The sequence below is a fragment of the Physeter macrocephalus genome, chromosome 8, assembly GCF_002837175.3.
Source record: "Physeter macrocephalus isolate SW-GA chromosome 8, ASM283717v5, whole genome shotgun sequence".
NCBI classification, from domain to species: domain Eukaryota; kingdom Metazoa; phylum Chordata; class Mammalia; order Artiodactyla; family Physeteridae; genus Physeter; species Physeter macrocephalus.
The window spans coordinates 136,530,261-136,546,900 of record NC_041221.1 but is presented as its reverse complement, the minus strand read 5'-3'; the positions used below and the strand labels follow the sequence as shown (position 1 = coordinate 136,546,900).

Here is a 16,640-nt window from a genome sequence, read left to right as displayed (position 1 = left end):
AAAAAAAAAAAAAAAAGAAGAAGAAGATATGTACATAGTTTGTGTTCCACTAATCTCGATCCTAGCTAAATAATAGAGAAAAGTGTGTACACGGACATTGAAATGTTACAAATATATTGATGGTAGAAATATGTGAAATAGACATAAAGAGAAATAATGTAAAATTCTCAAGAGTGGAGCAAATAACTCACACCCTATTCATAAAACAAAGTACCAGAGAACATAATAAATTAAATGAACTCCAAGTACATATGGCAATATGGATGATTCCATAGAATGGTGACTGATAAATATGAAGAACACACAAACACATGCACACACATAACACATTTTGTGCAATTCCATTTAGATAAAATTTAGGAAACAGGTCAAAATCATTTATAAAGTTAAAACTGTGGCTACATTTGGGAGAGAAAGAGGGGAAAGATATTTGGGAGGTGCATTTGAGTGGCTTCTGGAGTGGAGGTAATAGAAGTTTTCACTTCCAAGTAGCTGATAGAGTTATAATATTCATTTTGTGCACTTTTCAGTGTATTATGAGCAAATAACAAGAAAATGCTCTCTAAAAGCTGATTACAACTGAAAACAAGTAGGTGAAGATAGTAACCACAAAATTTATAACACTACTTATAATATGCATTGAATAATGAAGAATAAAAACAAAACAACATGTATTGCCTTAGTGTCCCGTAATTCTAAAAGATTTTAGTTTAAAAAGGTATGTAAGAAGTAAACATTTAATTTAGAGAAACTTGGTTCTGAGAATTTTTTTAATTAAGAAGAAATTGATAGAATTAAAGAATATGATGGACTTCCCTGGTGGCGCACTAGTTAAGAATCCGCCTGCCATTGCGGGGAACACGGGTTGGAGCCTTGGTCCGGGAAGATCCCACATGCCACGGAGCAGGTAAGCCCGGTCGCCACAACTACTAAGCCCGTGTGCCACAACTACTGAAACCCGCGTGCCTAGAGCCCGGGATCCGCAACAAGAGAAGGCACTGCAATGAGAAACTTGCGCACCTCAACGAAGAGTAGACCCCGCTCGCCGCAACTAGAGAAAGCCCGCGTGCAGCAACGAAGACCAAATGCAGCCAAAAATAAATAAATTTTAAAAAATTAAAGAATATGAGACTTCAGAGTAAATAAAGGATATTTATACACTAACCTTTGAAAGAGAATCCTCAGTTGCTGGCTGCTGATCCTCTCTGTCCCCAGAGTCAGGTACACTGGGGCTGAAGGCCATGAGGTCTGCCTTGGGCGGCCCCTCCCCAGAGCACACCCTCTGCCGCCTCTGCTGCGAGTAAGACCAGCTCCCCACCGCGCTGGAGCACACCAGCGTGGGCTTCCCGGGCCCGCACGCGCCCTCGCTGGGCGGCGCCGAGCACCGCAGCGCCGTGTACAGCAGCAGCGTGAGCACCAACAGGCTGGACACCGCGCAGATGGCGATGATCAGGTACACGTTCACATCCACCAGAGCGGCCTCCGCGCCAGCGGCGCCCGTCGACGCCCGCGAAGAGGCCTTGGGCGCCTGGCCGCTGTCCTCCAGCGACAGCAGCAAGGTGGCCGTGGCCGTCAGCGCCGGCTCGCCGTGGTCCTTCACCAGCACCAGTAGGCGCTGGCGCGGCGCGTCCGCCTCGTCCAGGGCGCGCGTCGTGCTGATCTCGCCCGTGTACAGCCCCACGCGGAACGGGCTGCGCGCGCCACCCGCCGCCGGCTGCAGCTCGTACGACAGCCACGCGTTGTAGCCCGAGTCCGCGTCCACCGCGCGCACCTTCGCCACCACGTGGCCCGCGCCCACCGACCGCGCCACCAGCTGGCTCAGCGCGCCCGCCCCGCCGCCCGGCCCGGGCGGCAGCAGCGCGGGCGCGTTGTCGTTCTCGTCCAGCACGAACACCTGCAGCGTGACGTTGCTGCCCAGAGGCGGCACGCCCGCGTCGCGCGCGCTCACCTGGAACTGCAGCAGCTCCAGCTCCTCGTGGTCCAGCGGCTGCAGCGCGTACACCTTGCCGCTCTCCGCGTGCACCGACACGTAGCTCGACAGCGCTCGCTCGCCCACCCGCCGCTCCACCAGCGAGTAGGACACCAGCGCGTTCTCCTGCGCGTCCGCGTCCCGCGCCGACACCGTGAAGATGTGGCAGCCGGGCGGGTTGTTCTCCTTCACCAACACCGTGTACTCGGGCTGCGCGAACGCGGGCGCGTTGTCGTTCACGTCGGCCACCTCCACGGACACGCTGGCTGTGGCCGACAGGGAAGGCGAGCCCCCGTCCCTCGCGGTCACCCCCACCTCATAGTTCGCCACACTCTCGCGATCCAAGGCGCTGTCCAGAACCAATGAATAGTAATTCTTGAAGGTGGACACCAGCCTGAAGGGAACGCTGGGCGACAGGGTGCAAGTCACTTGCCCATTGACACTGGAGTCGAGGTCGGACACACTTATCAAGGCGATGACGGTGCCCAATGGAGCGTCTTCCCTAATTGGGAGGGACAAGGACTTGAATTCCATTACTGGGACATTATCGTTGGTGTCGCCAACTTCCACCATAACTGTACAATGGCCAGAGAGTGGGGGCTGCCCCTTATCAATGCCCTCTACAAGAATTTCATAGGATTTGCTTTCTTCAAAATCGATATATCCCTTTACCATAATTTCTCCAGTAATTGGATCTATGTAGAACTTGGATTTCACATTTGGTAAAATATCAGTTGAGAATGAATATGTAATATTCCCATTCAAGCCTTCGTCTAAATCTGAGGCGTTAAGTTTAATTACCAACGTTCCATTAGGAACATTTTCCAATAATTTCACTTCATAGAGTGTTCTGTCGAAAGCTGGGGCGTTGTCGTTGGCGTCCAGCACTTTGACGAGTAACTGAACGGTGCCAGTCAGCTCAGGTTTGCCGCCATCAGAGGCGGTAAGCACTAAAAAAATCTCCGGGGCTTCTTCTCTGTCTAAAGGTTTCCTTAATACTAACCCAAGACGTTTTACTCGCTCTTCATAGGATGGTTTTTCCAGCGAGAAATACTCACTGGGGCTCAGTGTGTAAGTCAGCAGAGCGTTGGCCCCAATGTCTGCATCGGAGGCGCCCTCTAGTGGAAACCGAGAGTCAAGCGGCCTGGATTCAGCCATAAACAGATTCTTTTGTGTTCCCGGGAACACAGGCGGGTTGTCATTAATGTCCTTCACCTCCACCTCCACATGGAACACCTGCAGCGGCCGGTCCACGATCACCTCCAGGTGAATGCTGCACTCCGCGCTCCGCCCGCACAGCTCCTCCCGGTCGATCCGAGAATTCACAAACAAAATGCCATTCTGTAGATTTACCTCCAGAAGGTCCCCGCGGCCTTTGGACGCCACCCGGAACAGGCGCGGCACCAGCTCCGCCAGCTCCAGCCCCAGGTCCTGGGCGATGCGGCCCACGAAGGTGCCGTGTTTGGCTTCCTCCGGGACGGAGTAGTGGACCTGGCCGCTCCCGGCCTCCCAGGTTGCAAGAAACAGAAGTGAGAGCAGCAAACGCCGGTATTCCTGGCCGATTCCCCAGGAAAACTCCATCTCAAGCCCGCAGTGCTTTGTTCTCATGAAGGAGGTCTTGTTTCAAAATGAAGAGATAGCTCCTGACCGTTCAGTCCTGTCCCACTGCATCCTCCATTTTTCAGCATCTGGACGGTGGATGCAGCTTCTTTACAATAAGAATAGGAGGGATTTTTTTTCTTTCTCGCTCTATCGGATCAATTTTATGGTACAGAGCGACATCATGTGGCTCCAAACCGTAAGTAACAGATTCTGGAAATGCATACTCTAAGTCTTAATTATTCTTTCATCCATTCCGCCTTTGGAGAATAGAATCTCATTTTGTACTACTGGGGTACATATATTGCACCACTGAGGTACACATTTTGCACCACTGATTGATTGTGATCCTTAGTTTCACCACAGGAGCAGCTTTCACTTCAGTGGAAATACTTTTTTCATAGAAGTTTTAAGTATTTACAGAGACCGAACTGTAGTTAACATAGCACTTTGCAAATATACAATTGGTAAAGTATTGGTTAGGAAATTCATGACAGGTTGGTTTTTGTGTGTGTGTGTGTTCCTGAGAGTGATGAAAGGTAGTTATTAATGATGACACACTCTTCATCATTGGATTTTACATTCCCGGTGTTGAAGATTTCAGAGAATTAAGCTCTAGGAAAACTCTGATCTCCAAAATAAGTCATTGAAAGGGAATTTCAAAAATGTTTGAAAAAGGAAGCAAAGACCATCAGCACTTAGTTGAAAGTCTTCCTTGCTGTGGGCAAGGAAGCTTTAACAAGGAAGTAGGATGTTTCGGTATATAATTTGTGTTGGGAAGTATTCCAGATAATTTTATTCACTGGAACCTATTCACCTCCCATGAGCAAGATGGGTATTCTCATTTTGTCTCTTACAGTTTATACACACTTGCTTGTTCTCCAGGATCTAACATGCTTCAACTTCTATTCTCTCCTACAGCACCCATATATTTTAGTCAAAGTGGACAATTTCCTGCTTCCAATAACAGTTTTCATGAAACAGATATACTCATTTCATTCCCTGCCTAAGTAATATCCATCATTTCCAAACTCTTCTCAAAACAGTTTCCCCCATTATATAACAATTTAAAACTTCCTTGACCAACAAAGACTTTCATGATTAAACCAATTGGGCAGGCATCTTTATTTTCTTTTATACTATAGCATCTAGATCAAATCACTTGGGACATTTATTACATTAATTTCTCTTTTGTAGGTATTTGGGTATGTGTGTCTAATCCTCCATTTTTGAAATATAAACTTTTAAAGAGAATATTTGTGTTATAATAGTTTAATAGCTCAGAATACTTACTGATTATTTGCTGAACATTTACCCTATAGAATGGTTTGGTTTTCTTCAATTGCTTAATAGAATGCATTAAATTAAGGTGGTCATGTAGCTAGTTAAGAAATATATCTCAGCAACCTCTATAATTTTCCAGAGATACAAAAATATTTTCCTTAGACATTGCTCTACTTAAGATATATTTCAATTTCCATATTGAAAACCTGGATTTTAGCTTAGTTTTCATTCCAGTTCTTGGCAATCATGATCTTTGAGACATTAATAGGTCTAATGGTCAATAAAGAATTCCCAAATTATAGAGCATAATATATTTTCCTGACACATAAAAAACAATATAGAAGGACATGATGGTAGCTATTTTAAAACTTTCTTTGACTTTTATGTTCATAAACCTCTTACTCCATAGCTGTCTAAGACAAAAAAAAATCAATCTAGTGAAAATGGCTCTAGGCTCCCATTCTATGAAAAGCCACACTGCCCCCCCCCATTTTTTCTGAATTAAAACATAAATCAAAGTAGTTTCACTGTTCCAGTACCCAAACTGCAGATTTGTGCAAAATGATTAGTATCAAACACACTGAAAAGAAGTGAAAAGTACTCCCTGTCCATTTACTTTATTTTGCAAGTAATTAAATGCATAGATGAGGAATGCAAAAGAATAGAAAGGATATTTATTTGGGAACTATTCACTATTTACCGGGTATAGAGACAACACGTCTCTAAAGGGAAAAACTCAAAAGTCTTTAAAATGTCTTATTAGCTGAGAATCATGTTAGTCAAGAAGTTGAAGAGGAGGACTTCCCTGGTGGCACAGTGGTTAAGAATCCGCCTGCCAATGCAGGGACATGGGTTCGGGCCCTGGTCCGGGGAGCAACTAAGCCTGTGCATCACAACTACTGAGGCTGCGCTCTAGAGCCTGTGAGCCACAACTACTGAGCTCACATGCCACAACTACTGAAGCCCGCAAGTCTAGAGCACAGCATGCTCCGCAACAAGAGAAGCCACCATAATGAGAAGCCTGCACACCGTAACGAAGAGTAGCCCCCACTCGCTGCAACTAGAGAAAGCCCGCACACAGCAACGAAGACACAACGCAGCCAAAAATAAATAGATTAATTAATTAATTAATTAATTAATTAATTAAAAAATAAAACTATATGCCCATTTGTACTTAAAAAAAAATTGAAGAGGGGAGCTGGATTTAAAGACTGAAGTCCCACATCCTGGAAGACGAGAACTCTGGATGGCCCTATTATTCACAATAGGATGAAAATGATATCTAATAAAATAAATAGTGAACTGAGGTTGGACATGCTGTGGCTCATACTTGATGGACAGGAGGCCACAAAGGCCAGTGCCAGAAAGAGGAAATGGAAGTGGAAAAAAGGAGGATTATCTATTTTATATGTTGGCCTATCCCACAATGTCATTGAGTATTAACCAGGTTTCACCAAGGAAACTTGAACAACGAAGTAGGAAGTTGTAGTACATAACTTGTGTGGAAAAGGATTCCACACAATTAGAATGGAATACACTGGAGCAAGGTTGGTATCTTCACTTTTGTCTCTAATGGTTTAGAGTACTTGCCCATTCTCCAGTCACTAACATATCTAAGCTTTGGTTTCCAGTGGCAAAGAAACTTCAATGGGAGACCAACTATTTACTAGGGGAACTGACCAAATACCAAATAGGGGAATGAATGGAAAATAATTTCACTTCCAGTTATTTGGAACTTTGTACTTGCTACATGACACACATTAATAGGTTGGTATTCAGAGGAGGGTCACCAGTAATAACATTGACTTATTGAACTTTTTGGACATTAGCATCATTAATACTGCATGTAAAAGAGGTTAATAATAAATAAGTTTTGCTAATTGAATAGTTTTAAAATGAGATATACAGTATTTTTCTCTATACTGTTCAGATAGAAAATAATATTTCTTAACAAGATTAATATTCTTTCAAAAGCAATATTTTCTAAATGATGATATACTAAAGAGAGTATTAAATTTTCACTTCCTATTGATTTCTTAATGTTTACTAATAAAAAGTAGTGAGAAACAGAAGATAGAAAATGATACAATTCTAAAAGCAATAAATTTATTATTCTAGTTTTTTTTTACCCAATTGGAAAACTAGCAACAATACACACTATTGCCAAATGTGAGCACAAAAATTAAAACAATCATGTTCAATTAGAAAGGAGGAACTGAGAATACAGATAAATGGATAAGTGAGTAAAAGAGGCTCTATAGGAGACAACAGGCTTAATAAACTAATATTTGAAACTGAATATGTAAAAGCATAATAAAAAGGAAGTGTGTCAGTGACATTTGGACTAACATCTAGTAGGAATTTCCAATATAAAGTAGCATAAGTTACTGAAGCATTGTGCAGGTATTAGCACACCACAGTTTAAGTCAAATATTCAATTCAATTTACCCTGGAAAATATATTTAGTTTCTATCCAGATTTGTAGCAATAAAATAATTCTACAGCGATTTTTAAAAACCTGCAAGTATGGGTCTTACCACTTATTGCTGAGTCGGTTCAAAGCCATTAGTCACAAGAAATTCATAACATTTTAACCACAAAACCAATCCCTGGAAAACTCTATTGACAGCAACAAGACTAATTAACTATTAAAATGTTTCCAAAGGAGTAGTAACGTTGAGAATTAAAAACAAAGACATTTTTGAAAGGATTTTAAAATATTACTCACCTTAGCAGGAAGATCAACCTTCACATCCGTCTGCTCTTCTCTATTCCCACTAATGGGGCCGGGTGGAAGACAGGGGCTGAAGGCCATGAGGTCTGTCTTGGGTGGCCCCTCCCCAGAGCACACCCTCTGCCGCCTCTGCTGCGAGTAAGACCAGCTCCCCACCGCGCTGGAGCACACCAGCGTGGGCTTCCCGGGCCCGCACGCGCCCTCGCTGGGCGGCGCCGAGCACCGCAGCGCCGTGTACAGCAGCAGCGTGAGCACCAACAGGCTGGACACCGCGCAGATGGCGATGATCAGGTACACGTTCACATCCACCAGAGCGGCCTCCGCGCCAGCGGCGCCCGTCGACGCCCGCGAAGAGGCCTTGGGCGCCTGGCCGCTGTCCTCCAGCGACAGCAGCACGGTGGCCGTGGCCGTCAGCGCCGGCTCGCCGTGGTCCTTCACCAGCACCAGCAGGCGCTGGCGCGGCGCGTCCGCCTCGTCCAGGGCGCGCGTCGTGCTGATCTCGCCCGTGTACAGCCCCACGCGGAACGGGCTGCGCGCGCCACCCGCCGCCGGCTGCAGCTCGTACGACAGCCACGCGTTGTAGCCCGAGTCCGCGTCCACCGCGCGCACCTTCGCCACCACGTGGCCCACGCCCACCGACCGCGCCACCAGCTGGCTCAGCGCGCCCGCCCCGCCGCCCGACCTGGGCGGCAGCAGTGCGGGCGCGTTGTCGTTCTCGTCCAGCACGAACACCTGCAGCGTCACGTTGCTGCCCAGAGGCGGCACGCCCGCGTCGCGCGCGCTCACCTGGAACTGCAGCAGCTCCAGCTCCTCGTGGTCCAGCGGCTGCAGCGCGTACACCTTGCCGCTCTCCGCGTGCACCGACACGTAGCTCGACAGCGCTCGCTCGCCCACCCGCCGCTCCACCAGCGAGTAGGACACCAGCGCGTTCTCCTGCGCGTCCGCGTCCCGCGCCGACACCGTGAAGATGTGGCAGCCGGGTGGGTTGCTCTCCTTCACCAACACCGTGTACTCGGGCTGTGCGAACGCGGGCGCGTTGTCATTCACGTCGGCCACCTCCACGGACACGCTGGCTGTGGCCGACAAAGAAGGCGAGGCCCCGTCCCTCGCGGTCACCACCACCCCATAGTTCGCCATACTCTCGCGATCCAGGGCGCTGTCCAGCAGCAACGAATAGTAATTCTTGAAGGTGGACACCAGCTTGAAGGGGACATGGGGCGTCAGGGTGCAGGTCACCTACCCATTGACACCAGAGTCACGGTCAGAGAAGGAGATGAAGGCGATGACGGTGCTGAGTGGAGACTCCTCTCTTACAGGCAAAGACGGATGTGACCGCCATTTCCGGAGCATTATCATTTACATCCAGAACTTTCACTAAAAGCTTGCAGTGATTTGACATTGGGGGACCTCCTTTATCAACTGTTTTTACCTGAATTTCGTAGGATTTCATTTCTTCATAATCCAGTCTACCAATTAGCCTAATTTCCCCTGAGCTGGAATCAATTTTGAATTTTTGTTTTTGTTTTTTTGTTTGTTTGTTTATGTTAAGAGAAACATCATTGCCAAAGGAAAGACAATTTCGCCATTTACACTTTTGTCAGCGTCAGAGGCGTTTAATGTGGTCATTAATGTTCCAGTTGCTGGAACATTAGTAGTATCTAATAAGTGTACTCTGTACACAGCCTGGGCAAACCATTGGGCGTTATCATTAACTTTGAGCACCATGACCAGCAGCTGAACTGTACCTTCTAGTTCTGGTTTGCCCCCATCAGTGGCTGTCAATAATAAACGAAGTTCTGGGTATCTTCTCTATCCACAGACTTCCTCAATTCAGGCGAAAGTGACTTACTCAGTTCATCACTTGCCTGTACATCCAAAGAGAAATAATCACTGGAGCTGAGAGTGAATGTTAGAAAAGCGTTGGTACCAATGTCTGCATCAGCAGCGCCCTCTATCGGGAAACGTGAATCCAGCAGCCTAGATTCAGGAATAAATAGCCTTTGTTCTCTAACTCTAAAGACCTGTGGATTATCATTAACGTCCTTCACCTCCACCTCCACATGCAACACCTGCAGCGGCCTGTCCACGATCACCTCCAGGTGGATACTATATTTCGTGTTCTGTTCGCATAGCTCCTCCCGGTCAATCCAATAATTCACAAACAAAATGCCGTTCTGCAGATTTACCTCCAGAAAGTCCCTGCGGCTTTTGGACGCCACCCAGAACAGGTATGGCACCAACTCGGCCAGCTCCAGCCCCAGGTCCTGAGCGATGCAGCCCACAAAGGTGCCGTGTTTGGCCTCTTCAGGGACCGAGTAGTGGATCTGGCCGCTGCCAGCCCCCCAGACTGCGAAGAGCAGAAGTGAGAGCAGCAGGCACTGGCCTCCCTAGCCACCTCTCCTTGAAAACAGCATTGCAAAAGCACTACTCCTTTCCTACCGTTCTCACTTTAAACTCTTGCCTTTTTTTTCCCTTCATATTTGAAATAATTTATCTCCTTACCATTTTTTTTTCTTTTTTTTTTTTTTGCGGTACGTGGGCCTCTCACTGTTGTGGCCTCTCCTGTTGTGGAGCACAGGCTCCGGACACGCAGGCTCAGTGGCCATGGCTCACGGGCCCAGCCGCCCTGCGGCATGTGGGATCTTCCCAGACCGGGGCTCGAACCCGTGTCCCCTGCATTGGCAGGCGGATTCTCAACCACTGTGCCACCAGAGAAGCCCGTCTCTTTACCATTTTTGTCTTCTCTCCAGCAGTGACAAAATGGGGCTTCCTTCTTTAGTTTTTGGTAATCAGTATATGGAATCTCAAGTGACCCTAAATGCCAAAAGAATCCTGAAAGAGAAGAACAAAGTTGAAGGACTCACACTTCCTGATTTCAAAACTTGCTACAAAGCTACAATAATCAAAACAGTGTGGTACTGTCATAAAGACAGACATATAGACCAATGGAATAGAACAGAGAGCCCAGAAATAAATCCTTACATACATGGTCAGACAATTTTCAACAAAAGTGCTAAGACTATTCACTGGGAGGAAAGACAGTCTTTTCAACAAATGGTGCTGGGAAAACAGGAAATCCACATGCAAAAGAATGAAGTTATACCCTTACTTAACACCACATACAAACATTAACTCAAATAGATCCATGACCTAAATGTAAGGCCTAAAAATGTAAAATTCTTAGAAGAAGATAGGGCAAAATCTTCATGACATTGGGTTTGGTGATGATTCCTTGGATATGGTACAGGAAACAAAATTTTAAAAACAGACAAATTAGACTTCATAAAAGGTGAAAATTTTTCCATCCAAAGACACTGTCAAGGACTTCCAGTTTCTAGTTCTGAATGTAAGGGGATTTGAAATCACCACTCCAACAAATAAAAAGCTGAGCAGGCTGAAAAAAATCAACAACTCTTCTTAGCTGTGTAAGAGAGGGCAGGACACAGGGCAAACCACTACCCCCAAAATTAAAGAGACAGGGAAATACAGAAAATCACAGATTACTTACTGGCACAGAGACCCAAGAGCAGAAACCACTGTGGAAACCAGAGCTGGAGCAGGAATATCTGAACTGCAATAGACAAATTGCTGGAGTTTCAATGTAGATGGGGGGGAAGCAGTCATGAGGGGGGCTCAAAATATTTTGAAATTTACCTCCAGGAGCTTGACCAGATTCCCACAGTAAATATCAGAGAAAAATCCCCCTCATGCTTCTGGCAGTGGGAGGTGGAAATGAACCATTTTGAAATGTATTCTGTTCTTCTTAACAAGGGCTTCCCTCAGGGAGACTAATTAATGGAAGACTAATTGTTGGTTTATTATCAGAGCCAATTCCAGCAGGCTCTAGCTTTCTGTGAGGGAGAAGAAAAATACCCAATTCCAGGGCATTCTAGCCATTCTGTCTGACATGGGGTGGAGCGGAATGAGAAACAATTGTAAAGTTCATAGTTCAGAAGTGTAATATCACTAAAAGACTGAGACCTAACCATAGGACTATAGAATGCTTCCCCTCTTCCCACATCTCAACACCTCATTATTACTAGGCTTTTTACAGCAATTCCTTCTGCCTGGTATATCATGTCCAGCTATCAACAAAAAATTATAAGGCATAGCAAAAGGGGCGGGGGGAACTCCACAATTTGAAGAGCAGAGCAAATATCAGAACCAGACTTGACAGGGATGTTTGAATTATCAGACTGGTAATTTAAATCAGCTATGATTAAAATACTAATGGCTCCAATGGATAAAGTAGACAGCATGTAAGAACAGAAGAGATGGTCAATGTAAACAGAGATGGAAATCCTAAGAAAGAACCAAAAAGAGTGGGAGGGAGGGAGACGCAAGAGGGAAGAGATATGGGAACATATATATATGTATAACTGATTCACTTTGTTATAAAGCAGAAACTAACACACCATTGTAAAGCAATTATACTCCAATAAAGATGTTAAAAAAAACCAAAAAGAAATATTGGACCCCATTTTTGAAAAAAAAAACCCATTTAAAAGAAAATGTAACAGAAATGAAAGATGCCTTTGATGGGCTCAGTAGTAGATTGGACATGGATGAGGAAAGAATCTCTGAGCTAGAGGATATATCAATTGATTCCTCAAAAATCAAAAAGCAAAGAGAACAAAAATTGAAAAAAACAGAACAGAAAATCCAAGGACTGTGGGACAACTTTAAAAAAGGTATAGCATTTTTAAAAAGTGGGGGGGTGTATAACATACTCATAGTGGGAATACCAGAAGAAAGAGAGAAAGGAAAAGAAGAAATATTTGAAATAATAATGACAGGGAATTTCCTCCAAATAATTTCAGACATCAAATCACAGATCCATGAAGTTCAGAAAACACCAAACAGAATAAACACCAAAAAATCTGCACCTGACATATCAGTTTCAAACTATAGAAAATCAAAGATTAAATAAAAATCCTGCTCTTTTACTACAGATTTATGTTACCATCAGGCGAAACTGGGTGAAAGGTACACAGGATCTCTCTGTATTATTTCTTACAACTGAATTTGAACGTACAATTATCTCAAAATAAAAAGTTTAATTGAAAAATAAATCCTGAAAGAAGCCAGAGGGAAAATACACTTTACCTATAGAGGAACAAAGATAAAAATTACATCTCACTTCTCCTCAAAAACCATAAGAACTTTCTCAACTTGATAATGAGAATCCATGACAAACCTATAAATAGCATTATACTTAATTGTGAAGGACTGAATGCCTTCAACCTCAGATTGGGAACAAGGCAAAGATATCTGGTCTCACTACTCTTATTTGTTTTAGCATAGTGAAGGAAGTTCTACTCTGTGCCATAAACAAAGAAAAGGAAATAAGAGGCATATAGATGAGAAAGAAAGAAAACTGTCCCTATTTACAGGGGCAGTAAAAAACCTCCTAGAAAAAAACCTCCTAGAAAAGTGAATTCAGCAATGTCACAGAAAACAAGATAAACATACAAAAATGAATGTATTTCCATATACTAACAATGAAAATATACATACCAAAATTAAATTTAAAATACAATACCATTTACATTAGCTCAAAAAAGATAGTTAGGTGTAAGTGTATTCTGTATTCTGAAAACTACAAAACACTAATGAAAGAAATTGAAGAATATCTAAAGTGGAAAGACCTACTGTGTTCATGAATTGGATGACTCGACACTTCATGGAGACATGTCAATTTTCCCTGAATTAACATATAGATTTAACCCAATTCCTACCAAAATCTCAACAAGATTTTCTATAGACATAGACAAGATTACATGGAATAACAAAGGAACTATAATATTTGAAGCAATTTTTAAAAACAATAAAAAAGTAGAAGGAATCAGTGTACCCTATTATTTATTATACAGCTACAGAAATCAAGACTGTGTTATTGGCAGATAAATAGACATGTAGATCAAGGGAACAAAATAAATAATCCAAAAATAGACCCATGCTAATGTGCTGAACTAACTGAATTTTGACAAAGTTGCAAAAGCAATTAAATACAGGAAAGATAGCTTTTCCATCAAATAGTGTTAGAGCAATTGGACTTTGTTAGGAAAAACAAACAAACAAAAAAACCCTGCCTAAGTCTCATATCTTATACTCAAATCAATTCAAAATGGATCATGAACCTAAAAGTAAAACATAAAACTCTAAAACTTTTAGAAAAAAAATACAGGAGAAAATCTTTACGATCTAAGGGTAGGCAAAGAGTTCTTAGACTTGACACCAAAATCACAGTCTGTAAAAGAAAAAAAATTGATAAATTGGACGTCATCAAAATTTAAGAACTTTTACTCTGTGAAATACCATATTTAGAGTATAAGAATAAAAGCTGAAATTTTGGAGAAATTGTCTGCAAGCACATAACTGACAAAGAACTTGTATATAGAATCTATAATGGATAATCAAAACTCAACAGTAAAAAAGAAAAAAAAAACCTCAACAATAAAAAATCAAACAGCCCAATTAGACCTGGGCAAAAGACATGAAGAAACATTTCACCTGCTGGAGAGGGTGTGGAGAAAAGGGAACCCTCTTGCACTGTTGGTGGAAATGTAAATTGATACAGCCACTATGGAGAACAGTATGGAGGTTCCTTAAAAAATTAAAAATAGAACTACCATACAACCCAGCAATCCCACTACTGGGCATATACCTTGAGAAAACCATAATTCAAAAAGAGTCAAGTACCGCAATGTTCATTGCGACGCTGTTTACAATAGCCAGGACATGGAAACAACCTAAATGTCCATTGACAGATGAATGGATAAAGAAAATGTGGCACATATATACAATGGAATATTACTCAGCCATAAAAGGAAATGAAATTGAGTTAGTTGTAGTGAGGTAGATGGACCTAGAGTCTGTAATACAGAGTGAAGTAAGTCAGAAAGGGAAAAACAAATACCATATGCTAACACATATATATGGAATCTAAAAAAAAAATGTTCTGAAGAACCTAGGGGCAGGACAGGAATAAAGATGCAGACATAAAGAATGGGCTTGAGGACACAGGGAGGGAGAAGGGTAAGCTGGGACGAAGTGAGAGAGTGGCATATATACACTACCAAATGTAAAATAGGTAGCTAGTGGGAAGCAACCACACAGCACAGGGAGATCAGCTCGGTGCTTTGTGACCACCTAGAGGGGTGGGATAGGGAGGGTGGGAGGGAGACACAAGAGGGAGGAGATATGGGGATGTATGTATATGTATAGCTGATTCACTTTGTTATAAAGCAGAAACTAACACACCATTGTAAAGCAATTATACTCCAATAAAGACGTTAAAAAAAAAGAATTCTAGGAAGCACACAGGAGGGAGGGAGACGCAAGCTGGAGGGGAGATGTTGGTTGAAGGAGAGTTATGTTTTCAGTGGAACAGACTCTGAAGCATGTTTAAAAGCTGTTGGAAAGAGTGTGGTATAGACTATGAATAAGAGAAACAGGATAACTGATAATGTAAAACCCCTGAGAAGCTGGGAGGGGCAGGAGTTCAAGCATGGGGGTAAGGCTTGGTCTTGGTTGTGAAGAGGGATCACTGCTTTCACTGAATCAGAAGAGGGTGCAGAAAGAATGAGTTCGAATGGGTGGGGACGTGCATACCTGGTATCCACTTGCTCCTCAAATGAATTTACCTTGCTCCTCAAATGAATTTACCTCCAGATCAAAGCAATAGCTTTGAGCCAAGCTCTGTCTTAGGTGCTTGAGATGTGTGAGTGAATGACACAGACAAAGATCTTGTGGAGTTAGAGTCAATTTTGGTTATTTTTTCCTTATTATATTTTTTCATTTTATTTAGTGTTAAAGGGTAATGTGGCTGCAATTTTTTCTGAGAAGGTAAAGGTCAGGCTATTGCTGTAAGGAAGCTGGCAGGGAGTTGGGGAGGCCCAAAGGGAAAGTGTAAAAACCTTGTCATTGAGGGCAGGACAGAGAGACTTACCCAATTTTGGGGGGCACTGGGGAGGTCCTTTTAAAGTTGAACCTTTGCCTTTATGAAAAACCGTTGGGTGGACTGTTGTGCAGCTCTCTCCAGCCTAGCTTGGCTCCTAGGCAAAGATCTAGAGAAAGCAACAAAAAGAAGGTTTAGCTACAAGAAGACTCTTAAATTAATTTTCTCCCTGTGCATTTGTGCCCAATTTTATCTCTACTTGTTTATGCTTTATCTCCTTTACCTTGAGTGCACTTGACAAAAGTTTATCTATTTTATTGATGTGTTCAAATAATTATCTTTTTTCCCCTTTTATCTCTAATATATTATGGTTACCTTGATTAATTTAACTCTCATTTATGTTTGTTCATTTCAATGTTTTTTTTCTCAGTTTTTTCCCCATGAATACATAGTTAATTTATTATTTTTCTTGCTTAATAACAAAAGCATTTAAGACTATACATTTTTCTGAAGATAGTTTTGGATCCATGCAGTTGATTTAGATATATATTGTTCTTTAATTTCTAAAATGTTTGTAATTTAATTGTAATCTTTCATTTTCTCTTTTTTTTCCCCAAGAGTTACTGAAAATAGAGTTTTTTAGATTTCCAGTGGGTTAGACTCAATTATTATATATTTGATTTTATTACATTGTGGTGAAAGAATGTGGGTTGTATAATTAACACTATTACTGAATTAATTAATGTATATTTATGTCCTTATATGTTATCAAATTTTGTAGTCATTTCACAGACAGACACTTGGAAATAATGTACACTGTTAATAGGCTTAGAAAATTTGATAATCATTCCTTTGTACAACTATTGCTTATTGAGTTTCTAATATGTGCAAGGAATCATGGTAGGTTCTGGGAATGTAGGGAGAACAAGATAGTCAGTGTCCCTGTCCTGATAGAACTTATGTTCTAGTTCAAGAGACAGGGAGAAAAAAATACATATCAAATAAAATGTTTATAAGTTGCCATGAGTGCTATGAAAGAAGCAAGGAAAAAGAATTGAGGTAGAGATAGAAGACTTCACTCTGCATAGGGTGGTCAGGAAAGGCCACCAGAAGAACTTATACTCAGGCAAAGTCCTAGAGGATCATAAGCTACT

General features: G+C 42.8%; 2 protein-coding genes across 2 annotated transcripts in view; both read right to left on the bottom strand.

Annotated features, from left to right (window-relative positions):
- Positions 1 to 1,153: 1,153 nt before the first annotated feature.
- LOC102986596 (protocadherin alpha-4) lies at positions 1,154 to 3,577 on the bottom strand. Its single transcript, XM_024121442.1, has one exon. The coding sequence runs from the start codon at positions 3,575 to 3,577 to the stop codon at positions 1,154 to 1,156; it is 2,424 nt and encodes an 807-aa protein (XP_023977210.1).
- Positions 3,578 to 5,070: 1,493 nt separating this feature from the next.
- LOC102986313 (protocadherin alpha-1-like) overlaps positions 5,071 to 16,640 on the bottom strand; it is a 67,378-nt gene continuing 55,808 nt past the window's right edge. Inside the window, 6 exon segments of the mRNA XM_055086908.1 lie at positions 5,071 to 5,103; positions 7,581 to 8,910; positions 8,912 to 9,161; positions 9,164 to 9,388; positions 9,391 to 10,418; positions 15,538 to 15,655. Of these exon segments, the coding sequence (XP_054942883.1) occupies positions 5,071 to 5,103; positions 7,581 to 8,910; positions 8,912 to 9,161; positions 9,164 to 9,388; positions 9,391 to 10,000 (2,448 nt within the window). The 5' untranslated portion in view covers positions 10,001 to 10,418; positions 15,538 to 15,655.

What these genes read in the sequence shown, in the direction of transcription:
- LOC102986596 (XM_024121442.1), bottom strand. Translation starts at nt 3,577, where the DNA reads ATGAGAACAAAGCACTGCGGGCTTGAGATGGAGTTTTCCTGGGGAATC.